The sequence below is a fragment of the Haliotis rubra genome, unplaced genomic scaffold (assembly GCF_003918875.1).
Source record: "Haliotis rubra isolate DU_JTF1 unplaced genomic scaffold, ASM391887v1 Scf804, whole genome shotgun sequence".
NCBI classification, from domain to species: domain Eukaryota; kingdom Metazoa; phylum Mollusca; class Gastropoda; order Lepetellida; family Haliotidae; genus Haliotis; species Haliotis rubra.
In genome coordinates this window covers 403,621-416,017 of record NW_025767529.1, presented here as the reverse complement: position 1 = coordinate 416,017, position 12,397 = coordinate 403,621, and the positions used below count along the sequence as shown (strand labels likewise).

The 12,397-nt window shown below is 40.1% G+C and overlaps 1 protein-coding gene across 1 annotated transcript in view; it reads left to right on the top strand.

Annotated features, from left to right (window-relative positions):
• Positions 1-2,505: 2,505 nt before the first annotated feature.
• The window catches only part of LOC124261691 (failed axon connections homolog), a 49,079-nt gene continuing 39,187 nt past the window's right edge, over positions 2,506-12,397 (top strand). Inside the window, exons 1-4 of the mRNA XM_046696042.1 lie at positions 2,506-2,699; positions 3,856-4,046; positions 4,623-4,739; positions 7,089-7,191. Of these exons, the coding sequence (XP_046551998.1) occupies positions 2,548-2,699; positions 3,856-4,046; positions 4,623-4,739; positions 7,089-7,191 (563 nt within the window). The 5' untranslated portion in view covers positions 2,506-2,547. The remainder of the gene's footprint in view (positions 2,700-3,855; positions 4,047-4,622; positions 4,740-7,088; positions 7,192-12,397) is intronic.

The following is a 12,397-nucleotide window of genomic DNA, read 5'->3' as shown; positions in this document are numbered from 1 at the left end:
ATATGAATCAGTATTGTAGTAAATATGAGCTTGGAGAGAGTTACTGTTTATATCGACTGAAAAGGTGTGTTTTGAGGTTACGCTTGAACACTTGAAGGGATGGAGCTGTACGTAATTTAAGTGGAAGTGAGTTCCATAGTGCGGTTGCAACTGAAGCAAAAGAACGGGCACCAAATGTCTTGAGGTTGAATGATGGAGGATCCAGCAGGTGTTGGTTACTGGATCTGAGGGCACGAGCAGGAGTGTATGGTGTGAGAAGATCACACAAGTATGAGGGAGCCGTGGAGTTAACACACTGGTAAGCGAGAGTGAGTACCTTGAAATCAATTCTTTCATGGATCCGTAACCACTGTAAGGAATCCAGAATGAACTGTACGTCACATGACGGCTTAGAATGGCTTACAAGACGGGCAGCTTTATTTTGAAGAGATTGTAGGCGCTTTATCTGGGTTTTGGAGGCACGTGTAAGCAGACTGTTGCAGTTGTCTAATCTTGACAGAATGAGGGAGCGAACAAGCAGAGCATACATACATGCATGCATACATACATACATACATACATACATACATACATACATACATACATACATACATACATACATACATACATACATACATACATACATACATTCATACATACATACATTCATACATACATTCATACATACATACATACATACATACATTCATACATACATACATACATACATACATACATACATACATACATACATACATACATACATACATACATACATACATACATACATACATACATACATACATACATACAAAGTAATCCCGACATAAAGCTGAGTTAGAAGGTAAACAGCCCACAAAGACAATACAAAGAACCCATTCTACAGCTATATAGCGACGATCTGTAAATAATCTGTTTTCGCAGCCATGTCATCGCTCCTTCACTATGTATACCACCTAGTGTAAATACACCCTCTTTATCATAACATATCCATATTTATTACCCACGTGGTCAACGTATGGGTAGTTGCATACTAATCTCGTACGTCACACGAGTGTCGTATCGCGTTGACCTGTGTCGTAACGACTTTAATTACCCACGTGGTCAACGTATGGGTAGTTGCATATTAATCTCATACGTCACACGAGTGTCGTATCGCGTTGACCTGTGTCGTAACGACTTGACCTGAAATTCTAACGATTTGATTGGATAACCGATGACCTCTCAATTAGGTCACATTCTGACGTAACTATTTTTTCATTCATAACAAACATGTGAATTCATTCAATCTACAACTTAAATGCATTGTGGGAATGTAAACATTGCGAACGTTGCCGTGTCGCTGTTTAATTGTGAGTCGAACTGAGACATTATATCTGTCGAAAACCATAAACGCAACGTTTCCACCAGTGATGTTAGCCGAATGAAGCAACTGCAAACCAAGAAACGGGGTGCTACGGAGTAGTTTACTGTAGGTAGCTGTTCGAGGCGATGCCAACTGACATGAATCGTGACGTCGGTTACCAAGGCAGTGACGTCATTACAGTGTGACGTCATGCAAACATTGTACTACAGTACAAAACTCTTCCGCAACCTCTTTATGAAACCGGTTTCGGTTTGAAATTGTATCATGACATGTCCATATTTATCATATCATAACATGTCCATAATTATCAAATCATAACATGTCCATGTTTATCATGTCATAACATGTCCATATTTATCACATCATAACATGAGCATATTTATCATATAATAACATGTCCACATTTATCACATCATAACATGTCCCTATTTATTACATCATCACATGTGCATATTTATCGCATCATAACATGTCCATATTTTTCACATCATTACATGTGTATATTTCTCACATCATAACAAGTGTAGATTTATCACATCATAACATGTCCCTATTTATCATATCATAACATGTACATATCTATCATATCATAACATGTCCATATTTATCACATCATAACATGTCCATATTTATCACATCATAAGATGTCCATATGTATCTTATCATAACATGTCCATATTTATCACATCATAACATGGCCATATTTATCAAATCATAACATGTCCATATTTATCACATCATAACATGTCCATATTTATCACATCATAACATGTCCATATGTAGCTTATCATAACATGTCCATATTTATCACATCATAACATGTCCATATCTATCATATCATAACATGTCCATAGTTATCACATCATCACATGTGCACATTTATCACATCATAACATTTCCATATTTATCACATCATAACATGTTCATATTTATCATATCATAACATGCCCATATTTATCACATCATAACATGTCCATATTTATCACATCCCAACATGTCCATATTAATAACATCATAACATGACCATTATATGCCTTCTGATGATGCCGTCTTACAGCTGTAAAATTGTTGAGTCTCATCACTTTTAAATCTGAGCATACAACTCGGAGGAAGTAGCAAGATATATGCGGTTAATCATTACCTATCATTCTTTGTAGAATGATTTTAGTGTCAAGCGCTCGTCCAAAGGCAAGATTCCATGGATGAAATACGAAGGAGAGGCCGTGGCTGTCTCTCAGTTCTGCGTGGAGTATCTGAACCGGAAGTTGAACATTGATCTTAACAGTCACCTGACCGAGGAACAACGGGCTGTTGCGCATGCCTTTCGAAAGATGGCGGAAGAAAACCTATTCTGGTTTGTTTCGAGGGATTACAATTTTCGAGGACGCAATGTAGTGTTGTCCATCTGCTGTCTTGAGTTGTAATGACTTCGTGTCGTATTGTCCATCTGCTGCCTTGTGTTGTAATGACTTCGTGTTGTATTGTCCCTGTGCCATATTGTCCTCAGTATCGTATTGTCCCTGTGTCGTACAGTCCCTGTTTGTATTGTCCCTCTGTCATATTGTTCCTGTGAAGTATTTTCCCTGTGTCATAGTGTCTATGTGCCATATTGTCCCTGTTTTATATTGCCTCTGTGTAATATTGTCCCTGTACCATATTGTCATTATGTCGTATTGTCCCTGAATCAAATTACCCCTCTGTCATATTGTCCTTGTGTCGTATTGTCCCTGTGTTGTATTGTCCCTGTGCCGCATTGTCCTTGTGTCGTATTGTCCTTGTGCCATATTGTCCTTGTGTCGTATTGTCCCTCTGTCATATTGTCCTTGTGCCATATTGCCCTTGTCTCGTATATGGCCCTGTGTCGTATTGTCCCTCCGTCATATTGTGCCTCTGTCATATTGTCCTTGTGTCATATTGTCCCTCTGTCATATTGTCCTTGTGTCGTATATGACCCTCTGGCATATTGTCCTTGTGTCGTATTGTCCCTCTGTCATATTGTCCTTGTGCCATATTGCCCTTGTCTCGTATATGGCCCTGTGTCGTATTGTCCCTCCGTCATATTGTGCCTCTGTCATATTGTCCTTGTGTCATATTGTCCCTCTGTCATATTGTCCTTGTGTCATATTGTCCCTCTATCGTATTGTCCCTCTGTCATATTGTCCCTGTGTCGTATTGTCCCACTGTTATATTGTCCTTGTGTCGTATTGTCCATCCATTTCTGTCTTGCCAAAGCGTACAGCATGTGTGTCAATCTTGTTGCCATCTGCTCTCCACATTGTTTTAGTGTCAGGCAACGGTAGGGTTCGCAAATGTCGATGCGCGGAGTACGGTTCATATGAGTTTTGTAAGTTGAAATATCCTCCCTTTGTTTAGCAGATGAAAAAGGGCATATGTCACTACTACACTGCATATATCGTTATAATATACATGTTATGTGATAACCCATGACGTACCAAAGACAGTTGATGTTTTGACCCCGGCAACGTTTTGACCATTACGCATCTTTGCAGGTGTATGGGCCTGTCCCGGGCTGAGAACCTGGACTACGTGAAGAAACACATCAAGTTGAACAAACTGGTAATCTGGATCGGAACAAGAATTTATCTGAGTAATACGAAAGCTCACGGAATCGGCCGACACACCCATGAGGAAGTGTTGCACATTATGGAGGATGATCTGAGATCATTATCAGTCTACCTTGGTAAGAGATGTCGTCAATTGTGATGGTTATAAATAGGGTTTAATGTGACGTTCAAGTTTATTGCCCTTATATAGCAATGTGCAATTACGTGTTGAACTAGTCTGGACTGGTTCTATTGTGCTGCCCTCTGCGCAATAACGTTGTAGTTTACTATGGACACCGGGCATGCATGGACTCCCAGGTGACCAGTTCTTGTTTTATCTCCTTAATACCAGGCAGGGCAACAACAAGTGTCATTTTTTACTTGTTTTGGCAGCAGGGAATCGGGCCAACGAGTGAGTGAGTATGGTCTTACACCGTTTACAGCAATAGTCCAGCAATATCACGGCGGGGGAAACGGGAAACGGGCTGTGCACACTGTTCCCATTTGGGGACTCGAACCCGAGTCTTCAGTATGATAGCGTACGCTTTAACCACTAAACTACCCCACCTCCCTGTCTCGAACCAACGAACTTCCGCCCTCAGGGAGGACAATCCATGTACTACAAAACAGTACTCAAATTTCATTGTTTATTGAGCATCGGTGGTCAAACATTTTAACTCTTTTCATCTGTACAACTTTTCTAATACTGACAGGGACAAAGAAATTCTTTTTCGGCGATCAACCATGTGAGACAGATGCTGCTTTGTTTGGACTGTTGTGTCAGTTTTGCTGGCAGTGTCCAGGAAGCAAAGGGGAACAACTCGTGAACGGTAAATACGTTGCCACAAAGACCTCTGTGGTGCTGTCTGGTCGTTCAGCCCTTAGAGTCCATTATTCAGTTGTTCGTAGGTTGACAACCAATGAGAACGTCAATGTGTGTTTGTTTGTTTGTTTGTTTGTTTGCACTCAGCAGTATTCCAGCTTGGGCGTAAATAATCGGGTGTGGACCAAACAATCATGTGATCAGCATCATGGACATCGATCTACGTATTTGGGACACGATGACATACGAGTCGAACAAGTCAACGAGTCCGATCCCGTTAGCCGCCTGTTACGACAAGCATGGGTTGCTGAAGATCAATTCTAATCCGGATCTTCACGGGTGTCTTGACCGTTAGGATTAGAAGTTATTTCTCTGTTTTCCATTTCCTTTTGTTTCGTTATATTCCCTATGTACATATAATTCTCTGCGAAGTCGGTTAAAAATAGAATTCTTGCGTCCTTTGGTAAGTTTAGGGGGTTATATAATGTGAATGACTGAGTATGGCTTTACGCTGATTTTAGCAATATTCCGACAACGACAGGGAACATTGTACCCATGTGGGGAATCGAACCCGGGTGTTCGACGTGACGAACCAACGCGCTTTAACAACTATGCTACATCACCACCCCTGTTACGTATTCGTCACCACTCACCCCTTTCCGTAACCTCCAAGAAGACTCCATTCGTCACCACTCGCCCCTTTCCGTAACCTCCAAGAAGACTCCATTCGTCACCACTCGCCCCTTTCCGCAACCTCCAAGAAGACTCCATTCGTCACCACTCGCCCCTTTCCGTAACCTCCAAGAAGACTCGTCCCCGTCTCGATGCTTGTTATTTGCGAAAATACGACCAACCAATCAGAACGCGCGTAATGGTTGCGGTGCTTTGAGAAAAATAATCCCGACTACTTAAATCGTTTATGGCATTTTAGTATTGTATAAAAGATCATGAAAAATATACATCGTCATTTTGAAAATACTAAGAACGTAGCTAACAGAACTGTGCTGTCTAATGTGAAGTTTTTATATGAATCATGAGATTGACAGTGAGAGATTCAAATGCAAAAACAAAAACAGCAATACAATGTATGAGTACTTCGGTGATATTAAATACCACTGGAATCAAACAGGAATAGAGTTATCGTTCCTGTTTGAAGTAGATCTGATGTTCCTACGCCAATATGAAATCCTTCTAGAGGGCCTTGAGTCGCTATTCGGCTTGTCCCGGAATAACACACGAGTTGGTCACGAATGGAAGCGTACCTCTTTGCGTCAGCGAATTGTGGGACATATTTAAGGGGAATCCCTTATATGTACACACGTTCGATAATGACATGCTAATAAATGCTTAATACCATCAATTTTAATGGTGTGATTCCCCCAAAATGCTGTAAGAGCTTAATTGATTCAATTTAATTATTATTTGTCGATCATTAGGCGGCCATTGCTTTGATAACTTCAGTGTCAGGATAAATCTCAGGCTTTCTCTCCTTTCATTCCTAAGACAGGTCAATTCTGACTTTGTACATTCCCGTCAAACCACGGAACAGATAAACTAACGATTACGAGCGTCGAGTCGTTTCATACATTTGAACAGCTCAGAGATGATCATAAAACGTTGTCCGGACCGAAACGAGTGGTTCCCATTGTTCTATGGCTATAACTTTCAAAAAAGACTGGGAGACATTTCTCACAGCTATACAGTACTAAAGGGTATGTTAAAGTATATACCTACCAGTATGATCACTTTGTCAAACTGGGCCTTCAACCAGTGATCACAATCAAATAAATAGAATAGAAGTAAATGATGCTGACTAAAAGCGTTTCCATTTCAGTCTCCCAAAGATTAATATTTACGGGACATCGGCGCCCGAGAGGATCTGGGTTGGAATTGGTCTTCAGCAACACAGGCTTGTCGTAAAAGGCGATTAACGGGATCGTGTGGTCAGACTCGTTGAAACATGTCATCGTATGCCAACTGCGTAGATCGATGCTCATGATCTCAATCACTGGCTTGTCTTGTGACTCGAAAATTAACAGACCGCCGTCATATAAGTGGAATATTACCGTGTGCGTCATTAACTGATAAACAAAGAAAGCGTAATATTGGCACACCATTGTCATCCTTCGAGTATAACTAATGGTGCCCCGTACTCTCCAGAATAACCAAAACATGTACGCATTTAAGTGGTTCATTTCTAGGGAGAAGTATCGATCTGGCATATCCTTTAGAAGGTTTGTTTGTCTTTGACAAATGTTAAGTATAACATTACGACAGAAACATGTATTTTATGTTACTTATATTGAGAAAAAGGCAAGGGTCTAAACTACTATGCTGCCGTTCGGTTTTCTTTCAGACAAGTTCACAAATCTGGTGGAGTATTGCAAGCGAATGAAGGCGACATTTTGGCCGTACTGGGAGGACTGCATCACGGCGGACGGAACTAAAACTGCAACAAAATAACATGAGAACTTAATAAATGGAATGTAACCCAAAGACACTTTTAAAACATATACATACGCCGCCAGATAACCTGCCGGACAATGATAAGTTTACTGCATTTGCATTATAAATATCGTAGCCAGACTACCAACCTAACCCAAGGCAATCAGCAGTAAATTCAATTTCTACTGAACAGACAATATCAAATGTTTTCAAGTATTCGATCAAAGATTAATCATCCAGTATACCAGCAACACCACACACCTTCCACAGCAAAATGGACACCTGTGATATAGCTTTCTTGTCCCCGTTCAAAATAGTCCGGCCGGCCATAGCTCCAATCTCCCGTTCGTGTTGTTGTTGCTAGTGGTTCTTGATGATCGGGGCTCTTATCGTGTCGGTGTATGCGAGGAGCTGTTCCCATCTGTACGCGGCACGGTAACAAGCCTGTCATTCTTGAAGTACCCAACAAGCCTTGTTCCTTACTGTCACGGAGTTTCTGACGTTGTCTTGTAGTGAGGTCATTCGATATGCCATACTGTCATTCTTGAAGTACCCAACAAGCCTTGTTCCTGACCGTCACGGAGTTTCTGACGTTGTCTTGTAGTGAGGTCATTCGATATGCCATACCCTCCATCCTTCATCACTGGGCTAGCTTTCGGTGCTTCAATCTGATTCTCTGAACTTGGCAGTAAGGGGTCTCGGTCTACTAGCATCCGAGATTTCAGTACCAAGGCGATGAGCACGAATAATATCACTGGGTGACCATGTCTTAACATGTACATGGTCATTTAGGATGGAGAAAAAAGTATCCTGGCACTGGATATTTCTTTCACCAGGTTCCTCGGCTACGCCATAGAGTATAACATTGTCTCTCGTTCTCAAAGCCTCTAGTTTATCAAACGCGTCGTCGAACCTTGTCACCTGTTCCTGCACCAGATCAATCTTATCAGTGAGCGAGTCAGTATCAGCGTTCACTACTTCGATACTCTGGTGCATGTTTGTCAATTCGGATTTCAACTCTGCCGTTTGTCATTCCAGATTATCATATATGTTATGTAACCTCTTTACTTTATTAGTTACGCCATTCAGATTTCTATTGATACTTTGTTTAAAGTTTTTAAATTAGGTAATTAATTAATCTATTGAATCCTTAAGTGATAATGGTACTGGGTTCGAGTCCACGTCATTTGAACATATAATTCTGTGGGTAACAACTTCATCCGGCACCGGTCCACCACCAAGCAACACACATCACGATACCCACGTGCAGTGTGATAGGCAACGTGCAGCTGATCAAATTCCAATTTGATGACGTCAACAACAAGCCCTTCAGTGAATATAGTTAGCTTGATATGTTGATGCTCCGAATCCCTCCGACAGTTATAACGAGCACCTGTGCACAAATACATTGAATATCAGAACATCTGAGTGTGGGTACCCGTGAAGGTCCGGGTTAGAATATTGATCTTCAGAAACTCATGCTTGTCGTAAGAGGCGACTGACGGGATCGGGTGGTCAGGCTCGCTGACTTAGTTGACACATGTCATCGGTTCCCAATTGCGCAGATCGATGCTCATGCTGTTGATCACTGGAGTGTCTGGTCAAGACTCGATTATTTACAGACCACCGCCATATAGCTGGAATATTGTTGAGTGCGGCGTAAAATTAAAATCACTCACTCACTCTGACTGCGGGTGACATACTTGTCAACAACAATTAGCCGGGTGCCCCTTGGATTTGTAAAAATCCGACCAATAGATATCAATCGATATTTATGCATTATCCTTATCTTGATTGCTGATAAATAAGACTTGTAACAATGTGTCATCTGTTTCTGTATTTACTTGTACATGTATTTGTCATGATTCCACTGGTTTGTCAAACGTAAGTTTGGAGCCTTAAATGCTGCAGTCTACCTGAAACATTGCCGAATACAACGGAAAATCATGAAGTACTTGTTGATTTCATATTTTTCCATTTTTTCCAATTACGTCGGCATCAGACTCGCTATTTGTCAGTAGTGTGTGCCGTGAAAGTTGTTCTGTATTCTCATTGGCTGACAAGATGTCATTCTAAGGCTATGACCGAGTACCATAACTATTTCCATAACCAAACACTGGGGTAACATACATTGTCCTGACTAGTATTCTGCAATTCACCAGTTTTCGGGGAATAACCTATCTGCGTCGCGAATATTATCTCTGGGAATCTTGTATGGAGATTTGATACGTTATTAATGAGAACTAGGATCCTATTTTTTTCCAACAAAATAATTCCAGTGTCATTATTGTAGGAGATAATTTTTATTTTCCCCCGTCTGAAGCATAATTATTTTGTTTTTACATCCCAGAAACCCTACAGTCACCCAAATTGACACAAAAGGAACTGCAATCACATTTCATTCACAAAAGATCATTCTTAGGGACTGGTCATATATTTATATGGGTGGATTTGCTGGTTGGAACTGTATTACATTTTGCTGATAAATAGTATTCTTGTTAAGTGTTGTGGTATATTTTTGAATTTATTTTGACCTAAAGCGGTGCCTCCGTTTCGCTTGATTCTTCTTCTTTATCTACACTAGGAGATTTTCTGGCAAGATGTAAAATCGGATCGTATTGATACGGTCTAACATCAATTTCAGAAATGACATCAGGAACATCTATTACTGCTTCAGAATCCATGGACACAGTTAAGTTGTGCGGTAAAATCAAAGAGGAAGCCATCAGTAACAGGCACATATGACGTCATGTCCCCCTCTGCTCATTAACTGTCGGTTTTTTTGTGTTTTTAATGCTAGTTTACAATTTTTTGCTCAATTTTAATCACGGAGGGCGAGTTTTAGAATATCCTTTACAACATATCAAAAGTTTTGTTTTAGTTCGTATTCCCCTTTAAATCCGTTCGGCAGTCTCGCGTTTGATTGGACGGTCATAGGTCGCTCAAAGGTTAGCTGACGCGACCTTCTACTAGGGTTTGTTAGACCCGATGTAGCAGTATAACGAATAATTCTGAGTAGAATCTTAAGTTTCCATATTCTTTCAATTAGGTTTCCGTTTTCCTGAAATCGATTTTATTTTATGTGACAATATCTTTTATTTGAAATCTGGAGTACAGAAACACTGAGATCACTAAACTGAAACCTATATAATACATAGGCAGTTTAACGTAGGTTGTGTAGGCTTCAGATTATATGTTTTCTGGATATATAAAGTCAAATTTATTTTATATTTTTCTACGATCGTTTCATTCAAGTTCTCACTAATAGAAACCATCAATGGATGGTGCACCATTGAACTCGATGTCGACGATGTTGTTGTCGAAGCACAGGGCCAAAATAAGGTCTTCTGGTACGTAAACCAGCCTCTCTCAACCTGTTCCTGACGGTCTGTGCGGAAAGCCTCCTCAATCCGGGTATTTGTCGAGCGGTACTGGTCGCCATAGCTGTTCGATGACGCAGGTGATGTACCTGGATGTAGCGATCCTGCGCCGCAGTGGTCACTCGAGGTCGCCCACTACAAGGGGCATCTGCTACCGAATTCTGCCGGCGATATCTCTCCCAGAGCCGTGTATTTGTGCTTTGGTGAACATTCATGGCAACTGCACGTTGAGACTGGCCAGCTTCAAGCAAACCAATGGCGATATGACGTTTGGCTTCACTTAGACGTGGCATTTTGCGTTCGTCAACAATATTCCAAATACAGTGAATAATCGACAGACAGTCATCAACCTTTTATACCCATCATTGAGACTATCTGATCCTCAACTTTCACGTGCATTGCATGTGAATTGTGTATTCTGTGACACTACACGCCGAAATTGAAAATTATGCTGTTAAATACGGGTATTTTAGGGATGGTGCGTTTTGTTGTGATGTTTCAAAACATAAACACCATAGGACTCATAAACAGAGCAAAACCTTTTGTAAAATGAATCACGTTTTAATTCATTGCTACATGAAATTGCTATTTTCATGATGCGTTTCTTTTTGGCAGAGTATACAAAAGTTATCGATATTGACCATTGCATAGATATAATATTTTTAAATACATATAAATATATATACAGATTACATGAAATACAACTATTCTCTAAGTAGTCATAAGTTAGAGAGTTACAGTTGTGTCTAACAAGCAATTGTAGAAATATATATCATGAGAAAGTTGTTGAGTAAATTTAATTATTTTCCTGAGAAAATTTGAAGCGTTGTTTCTAGATGATATAATCGTGGACGGATTGAACTATTTTCTGGTTTACACAAGGAGTAAATACTTTGTTTCCCTTCAAAATGGTATCCAGGTTACAACCGGTAGTGTAAAAATACATATTAAATCTTATCTGAGTATAGTTACCGCAAGTGAGGAAATAGTGTAGGGCGTTTTCACTCTGATGTCGACAAGAACAACATGGGCTGTCTATTAAATGTCTATTATCCTTATCGGCGTTTAGGTCGCTACATCCGAGCCTGAGGCGGCAGTGAACGATTTGACAAAAACGAATGCCATAATTAAGGTCAAAATAAATCTTATTTTCTATTTTTGTAATTAGGTTTTTAAATTCTGTGAGACTACATGACTCTTTGGAATTTGGCAGGGCATTCCATAAATATATTGTGTCGGATGAAAAGAATTTGGCATAAGAGGCAGCTCGACTGTAAATTCCTTGTATTTCAGAGGTATTTCTTAAATTATAGCTTGTAGTTTAGAGTTTGGTCACAAAGATATTTTGGGAATTGGCTATTGTACATCTTAAAGAAAAGAGTAAACTTCTGGCAGTACCTTCTATCTTGCAAGGACTGAAATTTGGTCTCATTATCAAGATGTAAGTTTTCTAATGTACGCGATTGCTCAGACGTACAGTTATGCCAAATATGCGAACAATAGTCAAATATTGACAAGATATAGGACTTTTTATCCAACGTTTTACGTGATAATCGGTATTAAAAAAAACCCAGGCAACTGATCATAGGGCGAACTTTACGTACAATATCATTAGTGTGATCATTCCATGTACAATCGCTTTGGAGTTTTAATCCTAAATGTTTTTGATTATTGACTTTTTTTATGATTGTTCCGTCCATGAATAGGTTCGGTTTTAGAGATGGTTTCGCTTTACGTGAGAACTGAGTAGTATCGGTTTTATTTGGGTGAAATGTAACCTGCCACTCACGGGCCCATTTTATCTAGGTCATTATTAAGACAGCTACGTAGCAGCAACTGA